Source organism: Tympanuchus pallidicinctus, unplaced genomic scaffold (assembly GCF_026119805.1).
Source record: "Tympanuchus pallidicinctus isolate F22 unplaced genomic scaffold, pur_lepc_1.0 scaffold7, whole genome shotgun sequence".
In the NCBI taxonomy this organism is placed as follows: domain Eukaryota; kingdom Metazoa; phylum Chordata; class Aves; order Galliformes; family Phasianidae; genus Tympanuchus; species Tympanuchus pallidicinctus.
This window is the reverse complement of record NW_026294791.1, coordinates 13,223,059-13,250,667: the sequence shown is the minus strand read 5'-3', so window position 1 is coordinate 13,250,667 and position 27,609 is coordinate 13,223,059. Positions and strand designations below refer to the sequence as shown.

General features: G+C 40.8%; 1 protein-coding gene and 1 long non-coding RNA gene across 5 annotated transcripts; both read right to left on the bottom strand.

The window, feature by feature from the left end:
• Positions 1-351: 351 nt before the first annotated feature.
• LOC128072337 (uncharacterized) lies at positions 352-12,126 on the bottom strand. Of its 4 annotated transcripts, none has more exons than XR_008202225.1 (4): positions 11,988-12,126; positions 11,710-11,859; positions 7,239-11,237; positions 352-4,475 (listed from the first exon to the last, which is right to left on the bottom strand). It is a non-coding gene; the product is annotated as an uncharacterized LOC128072337 (long non-coding RNA). The 4 variants fall into 4 exon arrangements; XR_008202227.1 differs by having other exon boundaries at positions 352-8,847; positions 8,930-11,237; XR_008202226.1 differs by having other exon boundaries at positions 352-9,021; positions 10,449-11,237.
• A 4,739-nt stretch (positions 12,127-16,865) lies between these two features.
• On the bottom strand, positions 16,866-27,546 carry DNASE2B (deoxyribonuclease 2 beta). The gene is made up of 6 exons (XM_052666003.1): positions 27,026-27,546; positions 23,309-23,486; positions 21,707-21,788; positions 20,655-20,816; positions 18,958-19,155; positions 16,866-18,416 (listed from the first exon to the last, which is right to left on the bottom strand). Exons 1-6 carry the CDS (start codon positions 27,136-27,138, stop codon positions 18,061-18,063), a joined length of 1,089 nt encoding a protein of 362 aa, XP_052521963.1. The 5' UTR covers positions 27,139-27,546; the 3' UTR covers positions 16,866-18,060.
• Between the last annotated feature and the right edge of the window lie 63 nt (positions 27,547-27,609).

Here is a 27,609-nt window from a genome sequence, read left to right as displayed (position 1 = left end):
TGAGCTATTTGTAGTTTCAGATTCAACTGGAATCATTACCTGTATGTCATGACTCTATGAAGCTCAGTGGCTGCTAACATGTGGACAAAAACACACTCTCTTTCCTAGCACAGGGAAGACAACTTCTTAATATTATTCATAGGCTTCCAAGGACTCACAGGAACAAAATAATGATACACAATAATACAGGAACTTCCTATGGCAAGGGAGGGGCAGTAGAAAGACACCGGAAACATACTGTGGTCCTGGTAAAGTAAGATCACAGGGTACAATTAGAATTTCAAGAGAAAGCTGAAGTAATGAACACATGCATGCTGTTAATTTCTTCAAAGAAGTTTGACCAGAATATTCTTTATTTTTTTTTATTTTTTTGAGCAAACCTTTACTTAAATTACCACTGATTGAGTTGCAGTAGTGGAAGCATCATTTTTATTTGTATCTTGCTATTTTTTCCCTCTCTCTCTCTCTCTCTCTCTTTTTTTCTTTTAATTTATTCCTAATTTCATTAGCTGAACATAGACAGCATGTATTACTTTTCTGCAAGATTCACTTTACTGAAAAAAATGCCCTAGAAAATGCAGTGTTCTAAACAAAACAGTTGTCTCTGTGTAAAGAGAGATATAACCTACAGGCTTTCTTCCTGCTACATGACAGTAGCTTTCTTTCACTGGTATTTCCAAACTTAAAGAATTCACATATGACACAAGAGACAGGACTTTCCAGCCTCTGCAGACAGAGATTCACATCTTTCTTTTCAATGGAACAATCTAGCCACAAACCCCTAGGTTTTTCAAAACTGAGAACTTTCTTAATTCTTCTTATTTGATCTATTGCTGCTGTGCTGACATATGAAAAATTAAGAGTGATATCATCACTTTTTGAGAGAAAGCCTGTGTTGTGTTTAGTTCTAGAGAGCTTAGACTTGTGATATTTGTTACATAGCACCATAGCGTCAAGGATCTCTGCTGCAGAAAATCTCTTGAAATAAATAAATCACATGAAATAAATTTTTAGCCACATAGCTACTTCCAGACTGCTCCCAGACTTGGGCATACCCAGAACCAAATGGAAACATTACATAGGGGAGCAAAGTAAAATTACAACGTACATATGCAGGAACTGCGTGGGTAGTTTTCTGGATCATCTGTTTAGGACTTACAGGCTTACAGGCTTGCATTCCTTACTGGATCTTGTTTCCAGAGTTTAATCACTATTTTCAATCACCTAGGGCAATCTCTCTAATGGATAAATGGGGATCACGCTCAGTGAGGCTAGGTATTATCTAACATTTCAGGCTGAACACTAGATCTTTTTAAGTGCTCTGAATGTCTGTACTAATTCCATAACTCAATATGGAAATCAATTATTATTTTAATATGCTTTTCCAAGACTTTTTTTTCTTTGTGGCATTTGATACTTGCATATTGGGAAGAAGGTATTAGCTCTATCATACAGGTGGGAAAATGAAACAGGTCTGCCAAAGGAAAATGTATCTACGTATCTATGCATTTACAAAGCCCAGAGTGAAGCACCCAAAGCTGGATATTTTGAGAATACTTAGTATCATACATTAAAGCCACAGCTATTATAAGGTTCAAGGAACACTTCACTACGTTCAGAATCATTCCAGCTATCAGATCCTAGAAGACTCAAGACTGCATGAGGAATGCAGACTAAGTGTCAGTCCCTAAAATTAAAGTTTTTGTTATAGTATAGATGCTTAAGAAGACCAAATGAAATCTTCTTGGTCAATTTTCATTCTGTATTGCCCTAGCTTTTTAGAATTTCGTTGGTCTTCCTGCTTTTTATGGTTTTTATGTTAAAAAATCTTTCAAATAAGAAAGAAAACAACGGTAAAAAAGCAAAGACTCCTCTAAACAGCAGCTTTATCTGCCAGCCTATTGACACACACACCCCTCCTCAAAATAGGTATAATAATAAGAACTTGCTGAGTGTGCACTGGTTCAGATATTGATGAGGAGATGAACTATTTGGGCCTTTTTACGGGTCTGTGATGAGCACCCTTAAAAACAGACAGTTCTGTTTGTGCTGCTGATCACCACACATCGAACCCAACAGCCCATCCAACTGCACACCCCCCCTTTGATCCACTCCATATTTCACAAATCAGTCTCTCACAATGCTCTTCTAGCCTGCTCAAGGTAATGCTCAAGGTAAACAGCATGCACAGCTCTTCTCTGCTGAGCCAACCTTCCCACCAAAGGTTTGTCCTTGGTAAAGTCACACTGCACTTGCTGTTCCCAGTCACCTCTGTGTCCTGCAAATGCTTGGAAATGGCTTCTAGGAGCGTCTGCTCCACAATCATCTTGGAGACTGAGGTGAGGCTGGCAGACCTGTGGCTCCCTGGATCTTCCCTCTTGCTCATCTTAAAGTTGCAGCAATTCAGCTTTGTGTAACTCTCTTGGTATATCATGTGAAGAGAAGTGATTTGTTACGCATTCCAATGGTGAAACATCTAACATCTCAGAATGTGCAAAAAAGTGTGCGTGAGAAGAATTCAAATGTTTGGAAGTCTGAAACAGCAAAAGTTATCTAAAGAAAAATGAAGCAAGCCAGAACATTTAAAAGGAAGGCATTTTATGTGGCGTGCTTGCAAAAAAAAAAAAACCAACTTGTAAATATATTATTTAAATACTATGAAAATTCCCTTGACTACTGCATTTAACTGTCCAACTTTAAAGCTCATTAGAGTTTTAAAAAAGATTTAGAAGCTGCTTATGTATGGATTTCAACACAACCTTAAACATGTAAATACATCAGACATCAAAACAATTGCTTCCCACAAGACCTATCAAGATGCTATAGCCAGCCATTATTTTAATCTGAGTAGATCAGCCTGATGAATACTGGGTGTTTGATTTCCCACAAATCTGTCATCATTTCTAGTTAGCTAGTAGATTAAAACTACTAGATAATGCATTAATTGTACATTAGCCAAAAAAAAAAAAAAAGAAAGAAAAAAAGAAAAAGAAAAAGAAAGAAGAAAAAGAAAGAAGAGGAGAAACAAAAAGAGGAGAAAGAGAAAAAATGAGAAAGAGAAAAAAGGGGGGAAAAAGGCAATTAATGACAATATTTAATTGACTTTGTGGGCATGTAGAAAATCTTCTGTTTCTTGGGGGATTTGGTCCTTGATGCAGAAGAATTTTTCTACTGGTGGCAATTACACTTAGCTTGGGGTACCCTAATAAAATATTCCTCCACATACTGAAGAAGGAAGAGTTTATTAGAGTGTGATTCCTTACATGACAGAGAGATTGTGATTTCCTGATATTTTATATTAGGCATGCTTGTGCTGTATGGTAATATTTTCTCTGTAATAAACAGAGCTGAATTTAGCAAATAGCTTTGCTTGTTTCTCTGCTTGTGTAGATTACATCTAAGAGTTTTCTCCTTTTCCAAAATTGATGCAAATTGATTTATAGATGTTATTGTAGAAATAATGGGACTATTTTGTAATGGAGTAGAATACCTCAAGTGTTTTTCCCCTTGTAGATCTCTCTTAACTCCATGGAATCAACAAATATTATCAACAATTAAGCATGGTATATTGTATAATTATGCTTCTATTTTGCTATATTTCAGTATGTGGCTATTTTGCTGTTCGGCTCTTAGTAGATACTTTACATTTTCAACTGCAAAAAAGACTCAGGAACATTTTCTACTTGGAAGCATTAATAAGAAGCATTTATTAGTTTCAAAATTTATAAGCTAATATTTACATAGCAGATAGAAGCTGTCAAGTGATACATAATAAGGATAGATTCTGCAGTGTTAACAGAACTTTAAGGAAGATAAGCTAATGTGAACAATGTGCAAACTAATACAGTTAATTACAAGCTGATATTTCTAGGAAAGAAATAAGTAGATCAGTTATCTGATGGAGGACTGTGATATGAAGAGTAGCAACACAGACAGGCATTTAAGAGCACATAGAAATGCAGTCCTTGGGTGTACAAACGTGGGGAGCACCATGTATGTACTAAGTAAGGATTCTACTGGTGGAACAGTACGTCTTGGTCTGCTATCTGTGCAAAGGCTGGCAAACAGGAAGTGGCTAAACAGACGTATCTAGAAACTGCCCTTACTGAGGAGACTTTAAAACCCTTATCTCTAGCCCATCACTGAATCACACAAGAGCTAAAGAATGTGAAATCGCCTCAGTAAGGAGAATAGTTGTCACCATAGCAATCTTCAGTTTAGCAGACAAACCTTTTAAAAGATGCAGTCGTTGAAAGCTGAGATAAGAGACATTTCTGGTTTAAAAAAGGCCTGTGAAGTGTTGCTTGTCATGTGAAATCTTTAAAGGTGAATTTTTTTCCAAAGGAGGTATTGTAGGTCCCGCAGAAATTACGCAGCACTCACTTGGTCAGTTCTATCACCCACCGTGGGCAAAAGGTCAGGCTGGAGAATCAGTGCTTCCTCCGGGGCTGCGATGCCATGAAAAGCCTATGACACTGTGAAACATCACAATGGAGCAAAAAAAGAAACAAACAAAGGAACAAAAATACTTTAAAAAACTACTGTAATTTTAGAATATCTATCATAGTATTCATACAGTACTTGATAGAGGCTGCAGTGAATGGGTTTTTAATGAAATCAGGCTAAAAGACATTTCTAGCTAGACTACAATGTCATTTCTTCTTTTCCCCTTTTATTGCTCAATTTTGGTGACTATTCACTAGAAAGGTAGAGTCACTTTTATTTGAGGCTGCCCAGCCCTTCTCCTATGCTAAGATTCTGCTTCCTTTCTTTATCAGTTTATGAAATCTCTTAAGATTGATATTTCCATGTTGGGTTTTCACCTCGGGATAACTTTCTGGGAAACATATATCTATACTTGGCAGGAATTGTAACAAAAAGCAAAATGACTGAGTTTAGTTACAACAAGGCAAGGACAATTAGTTCTAAAATATTAAAAAGACTGGTGGAATATATATCAGGAGACATCCCTCTGTTTTAAACTCTCAATGACAGAACATTTTTTCTTATGTGTTGGTAAAAAATGAACATGGTTTTGGGCATTTATAAGTGCTAATCACAAAATAACAAAGGTAATGAACATTGTTAACTAGCAACATGTAATAATCTCAGTGTCAGATAAACTCTTTTTTTCCAGTATGCATATGTAGCTCTTATTAATGTAACTCAAGCTGCACATAATTACTAGTAACAGAAAATCACTGGCATTAACCTCCTACTTACAGAACCACACCTAGCCCTCCAGGAAATCCAGCGAGCTTCCCAGGAATGCCCCTAGCCCTGGCCTAGATTTCAGCCTGTTTTATAACATTTTACAGCAGAAGCTTGTCAGATCTAAGATTTGTAAGATTTGATTGAACAAAGAAACAAAAGTCATTCTGAAATCTGGTTTTAAGTTACACTTCTTATTACAGTTGTTCCTTCGCTTGGACGTGGTTCAGCAAGTTTGTTGCTCTATCCAGCATGCACAGACTGATGCTGAGGTGTGTAGCTATTCATGTCAGAGACGGAGGGCAGAATAAAAAAAACACCATTTCAGTCAAAGCTGCTGTACAAGATGACAAGGATGCATTAGCTAAGATAATATTTTCCTTCTTCTATAATTCCAATGGCTTTACTTTTATCTTCTAGGGTTGTGTGCAATTATTAATGAAGAGAAAATACAACATGGTTCGCTTTGATAGGAGAAGGCTTAATGGTTGATTCCTATTCATTTATTTCACCAGCAGAATAACATTAGTTTTAAATGCACCTGAAATGTAATTACAACATTCTGTCTGATACCAGAATCGTATCCATCAGCTGGTAAAGCATCTAGGCATGGACTCTGCAATTCAGTTTCAAATGTACTGCTTGTGCCAATACGGGACTCAGAAGTCCCATTCTGTCCTCAGTTTCCTTTTTCACATATATTTCATAATAATAACCTCCGAGCAGTCCCCTTCTGCCTTATTTTTCTAGAAAAAAAGTGTGAAAGCTTTTCTTTTTTCTTCTTCTCTTCTCTTCTCTTCTCTTCTCTTCTCTTCTCTTCTCTTCTCTTCTCTTCTCTTCTCTTCTCTTCTCTTCTCTTCTCTTCTCTTCTCTTCTCTTCTCTTCTGTGCGTTACAGAGATAAATTAGACTAAATCTAGAAAGAAGAACAAGGCTACAAAAAATCTCACATGGAGTGCTCTCCTGGGAAGCAGTCAGAGAAAAGGAGCTGGAGACTGTAATGGTCCATAACAGCTACTTCTCTGGTACAGTGACTAAAACAGAGAATCTAACTCTCGATTGCCTAGGCAAGAAAATATTGAGAAACAGTAGGGAGGTTTATATATCCTCTGCATCTGCTGCTGATGAAAAACATACTTGGGATCTGTGTTCTCAAGTCAAAAAGAACAATGAAAAATCTGTAAGATTTTATAGAATAAACATGAAACATGATTAAAGGATTAGCATACGCTCCTGAAGTACGGTTCAAAGATTTCTGTTCATGGAGTTTATCAAAGAGAAAGTTAACGAGGGCTCTTACATGCCTCTGAAAATACATAGCTTCAATCTAGCAGACAAAGATCCAAGAACAACAATCTTAATTTACAGTTTACCATAACTGACCACTGAGAGAGTTACCCAGCATTATTGTAGCTTTTATGTTAATTTTTATATCGAGATCTCATGTTTTCTCTTTTAAATAATGCAATCCAGTCCAAAAAAGGAGCTAATTCAGGACAATCAGCTTTCTATTATACAAGAAGTCAGACTAGAAGATCATAGAAATCACTTCAGACTTTTAAATTTAATCTAATTAAATAGTTTAAATCTAGTTTAATTTGTTCTTTCGGTTGTTAATAAATAATATTTTTAATTTTCATGTCTGACTGCAGCCTCACCTAATCCCAATTATTTCTTACTGTATGTGGGTGGTGGCATGTTGTCATCCTACCAGCACCTCCAACTTTCAACCCTAAGACTTGTATCATTATCTTGTTACACAACTGCAGGGCTGATATTGTTGATATGATACCAACCACAATCACTGAAAAATGGAGGATCCAACACAGCTGTTTGAAGACCAAGTTCTCTTCCACTTTTTAAAAACTTAACTAGAATAGTTAAGGTGAATGTAATCTCATCACAGATCTCTGTTGAGGGTTTTTAGCACATCATTCTGCTTGATTATTTTACAACAAAATATATAACTTCTCAGACTGCATGTATAAAAATCCAGGCTGGCACCGATATTTGCAATTTTTTTCTTACCTGTTCATTCAGCTGTGTTTTTGCTTGGTGGTCCTGGGAACAGACTGTCATCCTGACAAGGACGAACGTCACTGCACTGAATGGAGAGAAGCTTTTCCTTTACAACACCTCTTGAGGAAGCAGTCCATCTTGTGTGGGGAGCAATTATTTGCTGTCCTTCGGGCTCAGGATCTTTCATTCCTTATGCCTGATGGCAGAGATGAAACAAGATAATCCTGTTGTTTCAGGCAAGATGTCAATCCTGCGTCCTCACCCCTAGGCTGTTTCCTTAGGAATGATCCTGTTTCAGGAAGGGGCAGGCACTCCACCGCTCTGTGCTGTCCTCATCATGTTTGTGTGCATGAGTTGTTCCCATCTGTCCTGTTTCAAAAGGCAAGCTGCAGCAGACAACTCTCTTTACCTTTTTTGTTATCCCACATTTTGCTGCCTCGTAATCCACTGCCAGCTTCCTGAACCACCTGGCCTTTAAATACTTCTTATACTTTCAAGAATTGTTAACAGTTGTGACGTAAAATATCAGTGCTACCAAATGTCCCAGTGCGTTCTCAAACCAAGCTTCCACCTACTGGGATTCTGAAAAGACAATCTGTTATACTACTATCAGGAAACTGCCTGGCTGAAACCAAATGATGTACTTAGAGTAAAAAAGCATTTCATTGGTTTTTAAGAAAAGCTTTGCTGCTTGGTAAAACCTTCGCATAAAGCCAGGGTAATCCTAGACCAAATGTGAGAACCATAATGCTTCACGGATGCTAAACATGTCAACCTCCAGGATGGAGTTAGTTCCTGGGAAGGAGCTGGCTAATGAGGAATAAGTAGAACAGAAGACTGTACATTTAATAAAAAGAATTAAAAACCAGCAAAACGCTCCTATCCATTATCCGAGAATGCTGAAGATCTTGTACACTAAATGAAGGACTATCCAGTGGGTGATTAAAGACATTCCTGTATTTCTTCACTTTTAAGTGGATTTCTTTACAGTATTAGAGCTCTTCAGTTGTACCTTTCTTTTTATATGAGGCATGTTCATAAATCCATACAAATGACTTTCTAAAGTGCTCTTCGGTATTAAGCCATTGGGGACATGATGCTGTGTGTGTTTGAAGTAAAACAAATCCAAAAGTCTGTTCTGATACATGTGCTTTCCTTCCAGTCCAAGTGTGTGTGTTTTTTGTTTGTTTTTTATAAGCCTGCAGACGAAAAAACATGCAATTGAAGTTCAGATGGAATAATGGATGTGTAAAGATGGACAATCTTGGATGTTTTAAGATGGAAAAATGGATGTCTAAAACATGTAACAGAAGTAAATGACTGAACTGGATAGAAAGCCAATCATTTGGCAGAGTCTGGGGCATCTGCAGAGACAACTTTCTCCTGAGAAAAATCAAAATAGATAATTCAAAACACTAAGTTACAAAACTGTATCAATAATGAAAAAAGTATCACTTATTCTTTCTATAAAAAGGAAAACATAAGTTCCAATTCTGAGTATACGCAAAAGTCTTCTAAATGTGAAATATATTACAGGCTTAAACCTTTATTTTTACCTTGAACACATCAGATCCAGTTTTCAAAGCTGTTCAGCACTTGGCAAACACATCATTTTCAACTGTAATTATGAAAGATCACTTTTAAAAAAGCTTTCACTTTTGAAGACCAGTCTGTAGAAGGTACTGAAAACCAGGACTCACCCTTTTACCAGTTTCTTCTGAGGGAGTGATGCTGGCAACATAAGAACTTTGCTAAAGAGCTCCTGAGAACTGGTATCACAAACTTAGAAAATCTGTGTGAAGACAGCAGGAGTTATCATTCAAACTTGATGCCAGTCTAATTATTGCTTCAAACCAATAGCATCAACAGGATTCATTTTTTAAAAAATATCTTTGGTACACAGTAGTAGTAGCCACACCTGTATCCTCTTAGAATAAACATATTTCTTTTCTGCTCAATACCTTGCACAAGTACACACAGAATTTGTGCAGTGCTTTTGTAAATTTGTCAAGAGTTTAACTCTCCCAGTTTCTTACTTGGCTGAATTTATTGCCATGCTTCATCCGATGCTACACTGAAATTACAGTGGACTTGCTCCAAATGCTGTTAGCCCTAATACGTGAAATTCCCTCATATAGAGAGAAAACTGCACTTATATTATGCCTGATCAGGGCCACAAAGCTGCTCAGTTCCACTTTGCTTCTTCCACATTGGCTTAACTAATCTAATCAAGTTGTTTGTGCTCAGCAGTGTTATGTTGGTGAGTGCCACTCAATCCCACAAAGTACTGTGCTCATATGCTAGAAGTCTGGGACCATGAAATAAAGGTTACTTTCTTATCAGCAATAGTGTGTTTCACCTTTATTGCACTATCTGTCTAGCTGACAGTTATTTTACTTGGACTATCAAACTAATCCCACAAAACGTAGTAGCACTACTCATGAATTTAAAAGCAGTTAAACCACATGCTTCATTTCTCATTTCTTACACTGATTTTATACAAGGTGATAGTTAAAAGTAAGGGCACTGGAAACCAACAGAGTTCAGTATTAAAGAAATACTGCATTTTCTTGGGGGAAAAAAAAAAAAAAAAAGAATTGAAACTGTAAGTTGTCTTGCAATTCCTGAAGAATCTTTGGCAAAGCTCTCAAAAAATCAAATAAAAATTGATATTTTGACATACAATATAGGAATAAAATTCTAACTTGCAAAGAAGTCACAGCTTTTGAAATTTCTTTCAGTTTTCCAATAGAGGCATGGGCTTCCTTAAGAAATGTAATACCTAGAAAATATACATGAACATGCACTGTTTAGTCATATCTGTGACTCTCTTAAAGGTTGCTCATAGACATCTTTATCCCTAGGGACTGAAAATCAATGCCATGTAGAACACAGCACATGGTAAATATATTTCTTTTAAAGAGGTTATTGAGAAAATACTTGTGATTTTTTTCTTTATGAGAACTGCAATGGACTGGCAGCACAGATCCAATAAGAAACATAACTTTATGAGTTGTTACGAAGAAGCCTTCTTCCTTAGGGGGCATACTCCCATAGAACATTTTTCTGAATTTTTTTCTGCACAATTTGGTTATTTGGAAGGGTCTATCCTATCAGACATATTTTGGTGATCGATAATCAAGGATAATGGAGGATTTTTTCTTAAAGAGCTCAAACAGAACTACAGAGGCCATGTGTTCATGGGGCAAATGAACTCACTCTTCAAGAGTACAACAAGGTCCTGGTGTGCACACTATCACACAAAGAGTTGACGTAGTGCAATCCTGGGAGTGGAAGAAGGAGTAGATCAAAGGGATGAGAGGGAGATGAATGCTTCTGCTAGCAGAAGAGTGGCAACTCTGTTATTTTAATGTCTACTTTGCTGTGTAGTGCCAGTACCAAAAGAAAAGGTGCTTGAGATCATGAGGTTCCTTCATCTGGACTTTCCTGCTTTGGCTTTTTGCGCCATTCAGCAGACAGCATATACCCAGGAAGAGTTCTTGGCCCTTGAAGAAGATTTTGAATCTCCCTGGGGAAGATTCCTGCTGTCCACGCTGCTCTTCTTCCCAAATGTAGGGCATTGAAGGTAAACCCATAATCAGCAAGAGGGTCAGTGTTCACCAGAGGGATGCATCTCTGCCTGGTTCCTGCCTGGCCCGGCCTCAGGGAGGGCTCTACCACAGACACTGCCTGTGCCTGCGGCCGTGATGACGTCCAGCCCAGCAGCCGGCACCACACATAGGACTGTGGTCAAGCCTGGCTGTGAAACTCCTGCTGGGCACGTTTCCACTGTGTCGGGGCCATCTTCTGGTTTGTGTCACAGACCACGGAAGGTTCAGATTTTATCCTCCCGTTTGTATGGATGATTCCCATGTCTTTGAAAATATGTTCCCACTGAAGATGAAGGCAAATTCCCACCGCCATTAGTGGACTTAGGATGTGTCCTCATCTCTCTTCTTGCTCATTTCCTTTGTTGCAGTAGAACTATTCCTTTATTAAAGCTTTTGCCTAGGGGGAAAAAAAAAAAGCCACATTACTAAATAAATTATGAAATATTTGCATTTATGAAGCCAACCCCTTACGCCTAGCTCCTCCTCTGACATTACGAGGACACTTTTTAAAGAGCTTCAGCTTCTGCACTACCATTATTCCTCTCTGTGGAATCCAAGACTGGGAGGCTACCAAGCAGTGGGCCACAATGAGCCAAGTGACAGTAAGTAATGCCTGCTGGCTTTGACTCAGTGCAGGGCCAAGTACTGGTGGCTTGGTTAGTGCTAGAGAATGAAGTTGCATCAGGATGTAGGAAGAGATAGAACCAAAGAATGTACAAAACTGGGGAAATTCCTAAAGACCTTTAATTTTTCTGTGAGAATAAAAGGCCAAAATTTATTACAAATTCTGTAATAACAATGCCAAGAGCAAAGTGTTAAAGGCATCAGTTTGCTTATCACAGTTTATGCTCTTTTGTATTTGTATTTACCTTTTTTGCCTGCAGTTATCTGAATTCCATGAGAATGAATTAAGTTATAGTGTCACACATAATGAAACAGTCTGCAATTAATCTTGTAAATGTTCTGCACCTCCATCTTCACTGCGTTTTTATTGGTTTTTAAATCTTAATTGTAGCTTCCTTTTTTAAAAAAGAAAGAAAAAAGTAGCATGTTATTCAAAGACATTGTTCAAACTATTTAGGTTGGCTTGTAAATTGCTCCCTCCTACTTTTATATATGTAATGCTTTTGATTTTGCCTCACCCCACCTCTTGGAAGTTTGGTAACAAACAGGGAGCTGCTTCCTCTCCAGGTGATAGGATTTGTTTGGCTTTTAATACTTGGCTAAGTCACTTCAGTGTGTGCTTCTCATTTTTTTTCTCTCTGTGGCTCAGCCTGTGGAGGTTATACATGTTAAACAGATAAATACTCAGCAGCTATCACAGTAAGTGAAACAGATAGTTGACTATATTTCTGCATGATTAACTCTTAATGGCTTGCTGTGATTGAAATCAAGGTCTCTGGCCTCCACTGATGTCTCCCACCCTAATGTTCCTTCTGCTCCTCTCTTGGCTCACCTTCTGTTGTCCTCTTCACTCTTCTGAGTTTTCCTCTGAGTTCTCTCATTCTGATTTCTCTGGTTCTCCATATTATTTGGCAGAAAAGAGGAGGGCAGGTTCCTGGGCAGTAGGAAACAAAACTACAGCAATAGTCTGTCTTTGTTGCACAACATTTCTTCTATGCTTTTTCCTCACAAAATATCTCACGCAAAATAGTTAGGTCTCTTGTTCTCCCCTTGAAAATCTTACTTTCATGCAAAAAATTAATTGGAGTAGATAGAAAGCAAGAGAAGACGCAGATTTCATTTGTGCAATGCCCAGGAAGGATTACAAGATCAGTATAAGCAATGGAGCAGCTGCTAGGGGAAGGAAGCAAACAGTTTCTGAAACATGCACCGAGTTGGTGTTCTTAATCCTCTGCGTGAATGGGTGGGCAGTGGTGTCGAGCATAAACACACGGGTGCCAGAATACAGTTTTAAAATTGCACTATAGAAATCTTGATTTCTGGCTGACAGAACCTTAGCCTAAAAAGGAAACCTGCAAAAATCGAGACACAGAAAAAGCCCTGGAGCTAAATACTGCCACACTTTGGGGAGTCAGAAGTATAGGAACAATGGCAAAACCCCAGCATGCTCAACGATGTGGCTTTTAGCAAACAATTGACAGGTTTCAGAAGGCGACAGAGAAAAGGCGCACTGCTATAATGAGACATTATTATCTGAGGGCTTTAATGCATGTAAAAACAAATATACTAGTTAGTATATGATGAAGCACGACAGTGTGGCTGATTTGCATGCACAATTTCTATGATTAATAAATTATGCAACGCTAGGACAAGTGTACTACAGTGAACTGCTTGCAGCAACCACGAGCACTCCAGCAGGTCACACTGAACACTCTGTCCTGCTCTGGTAAAGTTTTGAATATTTAATTTTTAGCTTGCAGCTCTTAGGCTGCAAAATGGTGAAAGGAGGGGAAAGATGTTCCTCGCTTTTACCTGATTTGCAGATGATGCAGAATGGCCACCAATTACCTCATGTAAAAATGATACTTGAACTCAACTGAAAAAAATAAAATCAAGGGGATTTATTCGAATAAAAATGTAACAGTTGCTTAAGAATCAACGTATATATTTCAAATCCTAATGTTTTGTACTTAACAATTTGAGTAAAATTATCAAATATGCATATAATACTGGAACAAATAATTTAAAAACAGTAGGTAAGCATTAAAAAATTTTATTACAAACTACCTCCTGATGCCAAAATCTGAAAGACAATGGCTTCAGATGCCATTCGCAGCAGCTTTTACTGCTGAAGAATTCTGAGAATATTCAACAGAGCAGGCTTTTAATCTGATATATCTGATCGAATAGGAAAGTGTCAGATACAGTTATTGTTCAAATATATGTTCATATATGCTCAGGGTATCAGGCTATCTATCAAAGACTGATACCCTAGCTTGAAATCTGAGATCTGGCTCTCTGCCCCACACTATGGAAAATGTATTCCCGTGCTTTGCCTAATACAAATTCATTTCCTTTACATTCTCATCTTTAAATTTGTTGGTTGTTTTTTTTTTTTAAATCTCTTGTGTAATATGAAAAGTGCATCATATTCTTGCATCACATTCTGAGCACAGTTAGGCTTTGGCTTGCACTGAGGTTGTAGCAGACCCTGCCAGCACATCTCTGCCTCCTGAACATTTTACCCAAGGCATAGGCAGCTTACATGTTTGAAAGCAATTACTGTACTAAGTATCCAATGATGTATCTTTCCCAGAAGCTGAAAATGAAGGTATAAAAGACATCTACACAATAATTTATGGGTGTTAATGTATGGGTGTAAGTTTCTCTGGGGATAATTATGTGACCACGCTAATAATGCAGAAGATGCTTTGATACATTAAAAAAAAAGAATGGTCTTTAGCATTTCAGGACTGTCAGGAGGGCATATACTTGAACAGAAGAGAGGGACGAGCAACCCGTATGTCTTCTCAAAAATAGCCCATTCTCTTAACACCGCAGGCATGCCAAGAAGACACTGTTCAATGTAAGAACTGATGTTTAGAGGCATTTGCTGGAAACTTCTTGTTTCGAGAGCAGAAAGGTGCAAACAGCAAACTGCTGGTGAAATACTGTCATGAGCCACTGCACAAGTGGGAGAGGCATGGGTTACAACTGAAAGAAGGGGCATTGCTGGCAGTTGGATGGACAAATCATCCACAGCTTTGCAGACTTTGGTACTTCTAAAAACTAGTCTAGCCAACTTTGAAGCTGACTTTGCTGTGTTTCAGAAATAGACCTGCAGGCCTTTATGACAAGTCCAGTGTCAGGCTTCATTAGCATGCCTTGAAGAAGGGAAGGTTCCCAGCTAGGTCAGAGCAATTTCTCCCAAATGTTCCCTTTGCTGGCTGGCAGGCAGCTGACATGGAACATGAGGTCCTTGAGAAGATCCCCAGCACACTGGTGGAAGGGATGGCTCCCATTGCTAGGCTTCAAGGTGTTTTAAGTCCTTGTGGAGACACCTGGAGAAATGCCTTCATAAAGACGCCCTGTGAAATGGCCTCTGGCTGGATGCCTCTCCCTGCTTTCCAGCGGAGTAACTGCCCAGCTGGAATGAAACTTCACACAGGTTAGGTTTTAACACCTTCCCAGTATTTTAGCTTTTGTCTTAGTAAGCCTGTCATCTCACCCTTTACATGGCCTCTTCTCTTTACATCTGTATAAAATTGCTCAGCAAGCCACTACCTGAGGGATTCCCAGCTGCTGGTGTTGCAGGAGAATCCTGAGGGGCTGACAGGAAAACCATCGGGCTTGGTTTCCTGGGGTGATGGGGACATGTGAGAGTGGTTGGGGAAGGCCAAGGCAGGCATTGCAAGAGGCCATGTTTGCATTTCCTGTCACTGGAGCACTTGTGGGGCTGCTGGTACAGGGCCTCATCTTGTCTAAGTAATTAGAAGGCCATTCCTACTCAATAATTATATCTGCTGTTGTGTTTGTTGCAAACTCCCCTGTCTTACAGCAAGGTTTAGTGGATTAATAATGTGAGTTTTGGCCTCTCATGCATAAAAATTTTCATGCATAATATTCTCATTTAGTCTAACCAGAACGGAGCCCAAGGGTCAGAATAGCCATACCTGTGCATCAAGGGGGTGAGACATGGGGATTCCAGAAGGAGAAGAGCCTTCTGCTCTCTCCATGCTGTATCCAACCCTTCTGCTCTTCTGCAGCTGCAGTGTGGCTCACCAGGTCCCTTCCCAGGGGCTGTGCTGCATGCTCTCCTCCACGGGCACAGAGGGCTCAGCAGGTAAAGCTGTGAAGTGTTTGACGTTTTGATAAAGAATAGCACCTTTTAAATTAAACTCTTCTAAAAATATGCAAAAATACTTCACACCAGCGACAGCGTGTGCTATGAGGGCATGTAAGTTTGAGCAAGGGGATGTGAACCTGATGTCACACGGCTGGCCTGACAGATACAGGCCATTCAAAAATCCAAAAGTTCAGATTGCTGATCACAGGTCTGTTTTGGGAAAAAGAGCATCTACCCATGTTTCATAATGTGCGTAATGGAAATACTGGGAGATATGCAAATACGGACATTATGCAATGAAAGGAAAACTACATTAAAACTGTTTACAGACAGAAAAAATAAGAACCAGAACTGCAGCCTTTTTATTGCTACACCACTGAAATTATTGTGTGCCCAACCTACTTAGGCAGTGTAGGGTACAGGGCTTCTTTCCATCTTCCCACTACTGTTTACGCCTCTTTAGTAGATGCTGACAGAAAGGCAATCAATCTGGAGCACACTGGAAGAGAAATGCTGTGAACAGTCTTGGCTCTATGATATCTACCAATTGAACAAATAATTAAGGATACCAATTAGCACTTACAGTCAAGGGACAGGTCTGGGGAGCAGGACTGTGACACACCACTGTGTCAGCATTGGGATGAAGACTCCATGCTGTTGAGCTCTGTGAGTTAAACATTGTGGCTGAGCATCTCCCATAGGAAATACTGGTGGTGGAGCAGATCCCAGAGCCGTCCGGTGCACCATGGAGCACCTCACCTGAGCTGATTCCAGTGAAGGTCTCCTTGTTGTTCCTGTACATGTCCTGTACACAAACATGTGATGCTGTGGGCAAGATGCAAGAGGTCAGGCCAGTTGGGTCAGTGTCTGCCATGAAAAAATGGACAAGACAAATTTTATCTTGGCTTATCGAAGCCAAGCCCTACTGTCCCAGCACTCACTGCTGTCTAACAGGCAATTTTCACAGCCACAAATAGTTATTACTTGACCACAGCTGGTGAAACAATGGAAAGCATGCACATAAAATAATTTGACAAGCTTCAGAGGAAAAACGTTACTTAACATTATTTGGAAAACTTTTTGCTCATATGTAGAGATAAAGAAAAAATCCATTTCGTGCAAAACATCTAGACTATTTACACTATTTTCATTGAGCTATGAGAGTCAGCTTTATCTTCAACCCAGGTTGACTAAACATACAATTCAGTTTTGCACAGTTCTCCCATTAACCAGGCCAGATACAGTAGTTTTATTTCTTCAAGAAGTACACTCAAATGTGATATGACATTCATTTATTTGGTACTTTGAACACTTTGTTGATTGATTGATTTTTTTCAGGATAGAAAGGGAAGGAAGTCTTCAGTAAATTCTTGTGGTCATACGGTATTTCTTGATAGCTATTTGACACTTGTATACAGTCAGGGGTATGGACTACAAACACAGCAAAACAGAAATATTAGCAGGGCAGGCAAACCTTCAAACATAAGTTTACAGCAATTCAGGAAAAAAAAAAAGTGAGATATAATCCTATAAATGTACCTAAGAACATATTAAAAATTGATTCAAAAAATGCTACTGCAAGTTTGCAAGTTAGCTTTGTCTTTATAGCAAATCTATGCAAACTTCAAATGCTAGGCTTGAGAACAGAGGTATCAAAAATTAACAGCCACATAATCTGCAGTGTGAAAATGTAGATGAAATAACATGTTCAAATATTTTCTTCTCTCTCTTTTTTTCCCCTTAATTTTCTCAATTTTTCCTTTGGCAGCTATAAAACCATATAACCAATCACAAATAGCTATAGATGGAAGAGAGAGACCATAAAAAGAACATCTTCTCTCTTAATTTATTTTATTCATTCATTTTTTGGACGTGTTTATTGGTTTATATGATTGCTGCACATGAATAAAAGCACTAGAAACATTCCCAAGCTGTTGGTAACAAATGATTCAAAGCTCATTTCTTCTCCAAAAATTAATCATAAAAATGAAGCCTTCTTGTCCCCAGACTACTTGTCTTCCTGTCTGCATCCAATTACGCCTGACTTTTAAGAAATTCAGCCCAGCCTCAGCAGACATGATCTGATCTCTACAGAACCTGGAACAGGCGGTGATTTTGAAGCATTTTGGGGTACTTTTCTCCTGTCAACAGCCCATCCCAGACAGCCTACATAGCACAGCAAGTTTTCATTTTTCCTCACATCCCCTGTCCAGCATTTCTCACTGACGTCCCCTGTGAAGCACTGCTGGCAGCAGCGCGCTTTGCTTCAGTGTCACAGTGCAGGGAAAAAACAGCCATGTTTTACCCATAAAATGCCTGCTTCTGTAGCTAATGAAGTAAAAGTCTAGCGCATCTGGTAACTCACAGGGCCATTTTTTTTTTTTTCCAGAGAGAAAATAGAATTTAAGGGAGATATTTCCTACACATTTTATGTAACGAGGGGCTATGCTGTTTGGGAGGAACAGTCTATTTATATCCACGTGGAAGCATCATTGCAACTTTCGTAGTGGATCACCAAATGTCTAAAAGCATTGTAGATGTGTTTGTTCTGCGTACAGATGAACCCACCACTCCTCCAAGCTTGCTCTACAGCACGGTTTAGGTCTCCAATGCAGGTCCACTGAACTTCATCCTTCATTGAAACAGACCATTTGGAGTGATCCTGGATCGAATGGAAGGTGGAATTCAGTGGCGTCCCTATGAGATTTATGTTGTAGACATAGTACTGGAGAGAGCAGTTTGAGGGAAGCTTTTGGCCAGAGTGCTGCCAGGATTCAGCCAACAAATCAGTCTTCAGTTCCTGAGCCACCCAGGCCACATAGATATCTGTGGGATAGCAGAGGATGGGAGTCAGCCCATCATTTTCCTTCATTTAAGGTTTCAAAAAGGATCACTTAAACTGGGCTAACTTCTCTCCAATGCCTGAAGTGAACCAGAAGAGATTTTACCCCCATCCTGCCCTGATTTTATTTCCCGAATTCATTCTTGTTTTCCCTTCTTTCGCTGGAAAACTTGTTAGAAATAATCAATAGGAAATGAAGGAAAAAAAATAACAAAAAACCTCAGTTCTTCATAACAAAAAAAAGCAGATTATTCAAACCTAATTTTTGTTCTTTGCTGCTACAGTTGAATATCAGGATAGAAAATTTCTGACAACCCCACTAATGTGCATTGTAAAACATTTGAGAGACGAGATAGCTTTTCACTTTGTGGGGCTGACAGAATGACAGAAGACCATTCCCTGCTCTGCTAATTCATTTCTGAAGCTGAAATTCTTTTCTTCCCCTCAAAGAAAATACTGTCAAAGGATATACTGACTGCCCACTGCTTGCTTGAGCACATGATAGATAACAGCACTTTCACTTACCATCCACAAAAGAATTAGACTTTGCAAAGTGGAGAAAGGCTTCCCCATGTGCCGACTGCAGCTTGGAGAGGCGGCGCAGGGGGCCTGAGGGAGGCCTGGAGCCTGCACAAAGCTTTTGAAGGTTTGGGAGATCGGCTTGGAAGGTATCAGGGAGGGAGCAGCTGTAGATTTCTGGATTAGAGCTCAGCATCTGTTGGTCTAGAAAAAAGCAAGTAAACAAACAAAAAACCACAGAAACAAAAGCCCCCCAAAAACATAAAACATCCATAAAGAAATGAAAATAAGCAAAATGAAAATAGGTTAAAGTGGAGCAATCAAGACAGTAAAGTTCAGCTTGGGAAGAGAAACACAAATCCTTTCTAATCTTCACAATTTATCTCCCAGAGGAGTTCAGTGTCCAAGTAGCTTGTTTTAGCAACCAAAAATGTGTTTAATTGCTTTGGGTTCTGACTAGCCCTGTAGCACATAGCCTGGCTGGGAGAGTAAGCTCCATTTTTACCATGTACACCTCCCTGCACTCAGCAGAAGGGCCATGCCACATCCCTCCATGATCATCTTCAAGCCTCTGAGTGGTCACACTGCTGAAGTGGCACGTGTGAATTCAAATCTGTATTTACAGGAGGAGTTTCCACTCAGTTACACTTGCCAAGCCAAAGCCAAAGCAAAAAGCTGACCAAGCACCTGGCTGGATTTTAGGGAGAATAGAGTTTGACTTTCAGAATCTGGACTGGATCTGCAGAAGAAAATTCTTTGTACAGTGCTCAGTCCTCACTGTGGATTTCATAAAGAGGAAGGATACAAATAGCTCCATGAGTGATGAGTTCATGAAGATGAGTCCATCAGGAACTTTCCAGTCTTTCCAGCTCAGGAAAACCCTAAACCACAGATTACCAGAAGCTGGGAGGATAGAGCATGAAAACATTACTGTGCTTCTCATTTTCTTCTTCCCTTTCCCTAAGCACAAGCAAAGATGCACCTCCAGGAGCAGGATCTTGGGTTTAACAGCTCCATAGTGTGCCCAGCTTGTTTATAATCTTATGCATTTCTTCTGGCACTCGTAACTGAGCAAAGAGCGAAAAACAATGTAAAAGGTGTTAAGGAACATATAAGTGTGTCATCTTACCATGCCTTTTGATAGTCCTTATTCAGGACCTCCAGTGTCAGGTACTTCTAAATCTTACAGACACAGATTTTATTTTTCTTATTTTTAGGGTTCACTTTTTATGTGGGAAAAAGTACCTATAGAAATTCTGGAGAATATTTTTTCCATAGTTAGTATTTCTGACGTCAAGGCCACCATTCTTGCTAAGCAGTGATTGCTTTGCATTTGTAGAACTGCAGACTACAGCAGTTGAATAAGCTACTACTTCTGTTAAAAATGATGACCCATCCTCCTTTATATTTCTAAAGCATTTGGTATGTATGGGCTGACTTTGCCCTCAATATGCGCTTGTGACTATTATTATCTCAGTAGACCCCATGGGAGATGGAGAAAGAGTGGAAGAGTGAATTTCCCACATTCCCACAGGAAGAACTCGATAAATAGAACTGAAAGCCAAGCATGCAGTTTCCAGGCCCCACTTGGTTACCAAATTTGATAATGGAGGACAAAAGCAAGCAGTTTTGGAGGCATAGCAAAAAGGAAAGGAGTCAGAGAGTTGCAGTGGTGCAAAGGCATTCTTAGGGAGAATCCTTACCTATTTCTATGAACTGCTCATATGTAAAGGTTATACACATGGCTGTCTGTCCGTAGAACTCCCCACTGGCTGGGTAACCATAGCCGTCCTCAGGAAAGGGGGGGAACAAGGGCACGCTGTGGATCACCCAGAAGCCTTGTGATTTGTCCAAGAGCAGAAACCCTATCAGAGGAAAGTTATATCAAATAAGCCCTGAGACATCACAGTGGTGTCCTGCTTTGGATTTGCTGCTGCAGACATCATGCTTTAGTGTGTTAATGTCTACAGTGAAACTGGCTCTACAGTATATTAATGGGCTATAGAAAACACTGATATTGTGCTAAAATTGCATTAATTCTCGGCTGCGTAGCCTAACATGAACTGTCACCTCTGTGCTTTCAAAGAAAATCTTTGCAAAACCTTTTCGTTCTCTGCTCTCTGAAAAATCTGATGGTTTATTGTCTGTGACTCCCTCCTCATGGCCCCCTCCCCTTCCCTTCATTTCATCACTGTGCTCAGTGCAGGATGCCTGCACTGCAGGTAGGCATGAGCCCAGGGAGCAGCTCCCGGATCTGCAGCCAGATACAGCCCTGCCAAAGCTCTCCAGCGCCAGGCTGGGCACGTCCCATCTGCTTCCTGAAGGGACCACCAGGACTGCACAGCAGCTCTGTGGCTATACTGTCACTGCTTACTTAAGTACTTCTATAATCCTTCCACAGAGATGGAAAGCTGGGAGTTCAGAGGCTATCTCACAGGGTGCCTTTCCCCTTGCACTGGGTGCTGCTGTCACACAGCCAGCTCAGGACGATGTGTCTGTACTTGCTGAAGGAGATACAAGAGTTTCCACTCTTGAAAACAAAGGGTCCCTAATCCATAACAGTTCTTCAACACAGCACAGGCACAGCAGAACCAGAATAGAAGCAACTGCATCTGTCACCGTGCCGCAAACCACTCATCGTGCAAATTGCTTTCCAGTTTTGTTTTAGGCAGGATTTTTAGATATGCAGATTGACAAACAAACAAACAAATTCCACAACTTCAAAAAAGAGGAAAGCTGGGGATTCTCCCTGTACCTTTGGTGTGTCCTTTTTTCCAGCTGATGGAGCCTGAATGAGGGACCTCATCGTTATAGATTGCATACACAGTGTTGTTCCTCTGCAGGGAAACACACATTTCTGAAACACGACATTCAGTAAGAGGAAGGCCTTTAAGCAAATGACTTTTCCTGAAAGAATTCAGCAGATCTCTGCATGCATCACGAGACTCTTTCCCATGTCAGCTGCCACCATCGACACAGAGCGTACACTAAAATAAACTTGAAGACTCAGCATTACGATCCTGGTTAATATCAAGCAGAAGTTCTCTCAATCATTGCAACAGTCCTTGAGGCTCAATATGCTCAATAGGACAATTTCCATGGGTTCTGTTGGGCAACCACTTACCAGAACTTCCCATCCTCTGCTTTTCTGTGTATCTCTTTCTCACTTAGCAACAAGGTCCTGTGAAAATGTCTGCTCAGGAAAAGAAACCATTTCAAGTGTTCTTATGAAGGACAAACCATGAATATTTTTTACAAAAAAAATTTACATACAGTTGCACCTTATTTGCCCCGAATAAAGAGCTTCAAAGGTGTTGAGAAATGTCTCCCCACCTACTGTGCAGTTTGCAAATGCTAGCAGTGTAGGAAGATGGCATCAACATAGCTCAGTGTTGTGAGCTTGTAAAGATTGTTTGTATTACAGTTCCAGCATGATACAGAATAGGAGAGTCGAGTGGTTTGGCAATATTTGACCAATTTTTTTTTTAACATATAAATGTAATGACACCCTATCACTAACCCACAGCAGAAATGCAAAGACACACTCAGACTCCTAAGAATGGGAACAATGTGTAGATGCTAAAAAATAACCATGGGCAGATCTTGTGGTATTTTATGATCACACTAGCATAAAGGAAGTTTCTGACTAGAAAAAGAAATCATTACTGGTGAAGCAGTCAGAAGGCAACAGCAAAACCCAAATGTGATCTAAGGTGAAACGCAAAACACATGCAGCTGGGAGGGCTAAGGTGGGTGGTCTTTGGTGATTGGCACCAAGCTGGGCTGAGCTGACAGCTGGCTCTGTGCTTCAGCCACCACTCAACAGAAATTGCAGAAACAAAGCCATGGGGACTGTGCACCAATGTTCATCTATTTGATGGACAATACTTCAAGTGTGTGAAAGACTCAACTAGAAATTTCTAGGGCAACTTCTAATTCTAATTTTGAATATAGAGAAAATATTTAAAAGCTCTTTACAATTAGGGTGGAGGCATTGGAGCAGGTTGCCCAGATAGGCAGTGGATGCCCTGTTCATGGATACTTGCAATGTCAGTCTGGACAGGGCTCTGAGCGCTTGATCGAGCCGTAGGGGTCTTGTTCAAAGCAGGAGAGTTGGGGTAACTGACGTTTAGGGGTCCTTTCCAACTCAAACAATTCTACGATTCTATGATTCTAATTGTAGCCAGAACTGCAAATGATCTGCCAAGCCACCAGTATGCTCACCTTGATGCATATTAGCAGATCTAGTCAGTCAGGTCTGGCTATGGCCCTACATGCTTATTTTGGCTGGTTTCATTTAATTTGCATGTACTGTCAAGTAGACATGATAGCAACACAGCAATTAAACCTTGCTTACCTTGGACTCATATGCTTTGTAGAGCTGCCCCAGTGTCTGTCCCAGAGCACTCTGTGTCATGTTGACAAGGTACCTGCCAGGCTGCCACTGCTGCGCTAGGCTGTCCATGTACAGGTACTCCAGGCCCAGCCCTGTGCCATCTTCTTTGGTGTGCTTTGGCAGCTTGTACAGAGCAAACCTGCAGCAGTGACAAACAAATTTTGTTTTTCTCACAAACCATTCTATCTCAATGCATAGGTCCATCTCTTCTCCCCCATGAGCATGTAAGGACCAAGGTGAACCACAGAGATGCCTGCACAGGGGCACCAGTGCTAACACTCTGGAGCCAGCAGCACCATGTCCCTGCGGGCACCTTCAGTCTGCTTCTCTGAAGAGGCTTAGCCAGCACCAAACTACCCTTGCTATGGCCACACTGTTGTCAGTACCCTAGAATAACTAACCTTAGTTTTCCCTCACTGCACCCACATCCCTCCTGTGGCTAAAATGTGAATGTGAGCATCTGAGCAAAACTCTGTCCTGCATCTTTGTGGGGTTTTCACCCTCGGCACAAAGGATGAGGCTGAATGAGTTCTGCCTAGCATTTCAGGGACTGAACTGTGAGCTCAGCATCAGGGAGATGAAGCAGGGAAACCTATGCAGAGATGCACACTGTGGGGACATTCTCTGGTGTCCCATGCAGCCACCAAATCCATGCTGCTTGCTCCTGGCTTTCATAAACAGGAAAAAGCTGAGCCTGAACTTCAGGTCCCAAACTCAGTCTGCCATTCTCTTGGTCAATATGGATAACTCTTACCAACAATTTCTTATTCTATACAAACAGAATTATGTATTTATATGAGCCATAATTACATTGTATATTAAATAATAAAATTATATAATTCCACTTGTTCATACACACATATAAATAAGCACAAAACCATGATTAATTATAATCCTTCAATAGCAGACATACATTCTGCTGAGCTGTTGCAAGAGGAATATTTACAAACAATCAGTAAGAAACAGCAATCTCTTCAAAATTGCAGAGTACTTGACACTGTTGGTAAATGGGTCCGTTTCTACTAGCGTATCTGATGAAGTAAACAGGTTTTCCTAGTACAAAAGTCCATGGGATTAATTGCAGTGTAATTAATTGAGCCACTTGCTTTGAGTGCTCTGCTTAAGTAATTTGTTATTTATGTCAATAGTAAGAACTGAGCAGCATTATTTTCAGTCCTGTGCATAGTACTTAGCAATAATGCAGTCTGACTGCACTTAACACTGTCAGTATGCCAGGAAGAGTAGGTCCTGCCCAGATAAATTACAGTTGGTTTAAAAATAAAAAAAAAGAAAAAGCAGCTCAGAAAGCAGGTAAAAGCACCAGAAGAACATTTTGCTAGAGGGACATTTAATCCATGGAAGGGCTCACATACAGACTGAGGAGAAGCACACACCATGCTAGTGATTCTTGTAATCTACCTGCATCCCCACTATCTGAGGGATGTTCCAGGAGAAGGTGAAGAAGGAATTTGCAGGGGAGGTCTGGTGAGAGCGTTTCCTACTTGAGAAGCTGCAGCCATCCCTTCACTTGCAATGAGGTTTTGGAAAGAAGACAAATAGTAGTAGTTATACAGGTAGGAGATGAACCAAGAACTGCTGCCTGAAGCCTTTCCAAACTCCTCCAAAATGTTCTGGAAGGTCGGTGCTTTCCCCATGTTTACAGCCCTGCAGCGTACAGGAATGCCCACTCCCAGGTGAGCTGAGCACTCGACCTGACAGCTGAGTGCCTCAGCAATTGAAGCTGGATGAAAGTCCTCACTGCTAACTGTGCACAGGAAGTTTCTCAAGCGCTTAAAGTATTGAAGTGTTGTGGGAGTGGACTGAAATTACTTTCCTGACAAGCAGGAAAAGAGTAAAGTCATTAGCAGCAAAGAATCTGATTAACACAGCCACAGTGCTTGCTTCTGAGTGCGCACTGAATTACTAGAAGCAATTTTTAACCATCTTTTAATCTCTTTTTTCCACATCCTATAAAAACCAATGCACAGCTCTGGCTTCAATCCCTGGCTCTGTGTGCACAAGATGATTCTCAAAGAGTGCAGTGAACTTGGGCCAATAAAACAGAGACTTCTGCTCTCCTAAGGACAGCGGGCCTGGGGCCATATGCTGTGTGCAGGGGCTGGTGAGGTGAGCTCCCAGGTGAAACAGCACCTGTGGCCATTGCCAGCTGTACCACTCATGGAAGGAAGTGCAGGCAAGCCAGGGACACAGGTGGGAGGACAGATTCATGGCACAGTTTGGGTTGGAAGGGACCTTACAGATCCAGTTGTCCCCCAGTAGGACGCCTCCCAGTAACGTGAGTTGCCCAAAGCCCCCTCCCACTCGGCTTTGGGCATTTCCAGGGAGGGATCAGAGTGGATAAGGGAAGTGATTACTTCAGTCTAGCAACAAAGAAAAGGTGTGTGAGTACTGGTAATAAGCAATTATGGAGAATTGCAGCAGGAAGCCACTGAACAGCAGAGACTCATACAACTCTTGCAAGTGAAAATAAAAAAAAGAAAAGCTGTGTTTATTTGAAAGGGTGTCAACATCCTTTGCTTAAGAGGAAGCTTTTCTCAGCAGTTTCAGTTCTGCTTCGTAGCACCTGACTTCAGAATCAGGAAGAAGCAGAGGATGTTTGTTAATGAACAAGCACGACCATGCTGACAGGCAAGCTTCTCTTTTATCAGGTCACGATATGTTTGGAAGATCTTTCCTCTTCTCCCTACTAGTCCTGTCAGAAGGGACCAGGGTCTGCAACTTATTCTGAAAGAAATCATTGTTTTACAGAGAAATGAAATCTTTCTTATCACCAATTTCTTGGCTGCCTGCACCAATTCAGATTCTGATTCCCAAAAAATGACTTTTATCTGGAGGTGCATTGGTAAGCAAGATGGGGCTGGGCCAGTCCCTCAGGAGCTCAATGTGAGCAGCACACTGCCTGTGCTTGGGAGCCCCTGGTGAGCCATGTGAGGGTGGTGGTACAGAGCAGCACCACCTCCTCTGTCACTCATATCTGAACTAATTGCTGCTCTGTCATTCTTATTTTAAACTGCTTAATATTTGTCCTTCAGAGGCTTCAGTGCTTTTTTTCTTTCCTTTCCTTTTTTAAAAGCCCTTGCTTTACTTTCTAAACATGAGTTGGCTGTTTTGTGATTACACTTCGTGTCTTTCATCTTCAAGGTGCATTAACCCAGTTAATCACTTGGCACCTAAGTGCTGGCTGAGCGCTGCCAGACACCGCTTTCCCACACAGCCATGGCTGCCTGCGCTCCTTGCGCGTCTCCCAGCCCACTCGGAGGTGACTGGGCCTCAGCTCCCCTGCGTGGCCAGGGGCCATCAGTGAGATCAGGGCAGGGTGCGGGCATTTTCCCAGCAGTGCTGCTGCAGGCAGTTGTGGTGCTGGCACTGGAACACAGGTGAGGCTGGCTTTGATCATCAGAAATGAACGCTGCGTAAACCTGTCATTATTTTGCAGTTAGTCATAACAGAGCAGCGTGGTTTGTTCCATGGAATGAAATCACCTTTCAGTAACCTAGCCCAGGTTTTCCTAATGTAAAATTCAGCTACTCAGAGGCAAGAAGGATTAAACCAATGCTTGCTATGCATTACTTCCCACTGACCCGCCTACTCTGCACAGTATAATTTTAGGCATTATTTACTCATCCAGCTTCCCTCCCATGTGCGGTGCTTACTTACCAGTCCACTGCCTCCCCGTCTTCATTCCTGCAGGAAATCTCCACTGCCCACAGGGCTGGGGAGAAGAGCAGCAGCAGCAGAGTAGGGCCGCGCCACGCAGAGCTCGCAGTCATCTCGGCGCGTGGCACAGTGAGCGCAGGGCAGGCTCCGAAAACAGAAGTCGCCCGCGTTTCCTCAGGCTGCCGGTGAACGCCCCCAGGATCGGCTAGAAGCTCGCCCGCGTCAATCCGGGCAGAAGAACGGAGACGTGAAACTCGTCAATCTTGTACAACTACCCGAAAAAGCTCAGTTTTCAGACAAGCAAACCAAACCCACTTTCTCCTCTCTGCTTTTCCATGCAGCCTCTGCACTGAGCTCAGCCTTTGCATCATTCCCGGTCGCAAAGCCCCCAGTTCAGCTCTGTTCCTCCATTTGCCCATAGGCACTGAACGTCCATTTGCAGGGACTGACAGCAACAAAAGCCTCTGAGCCACAGCAATTTACTTCCAGTTGGTTAGTAAGGTTTTTAAATTCCCTTTTAAATGCATTAGCATTTATCTTAGGAACAAAGTCTGAATTGAACCTAGTCTTGAAAATATTCTCTT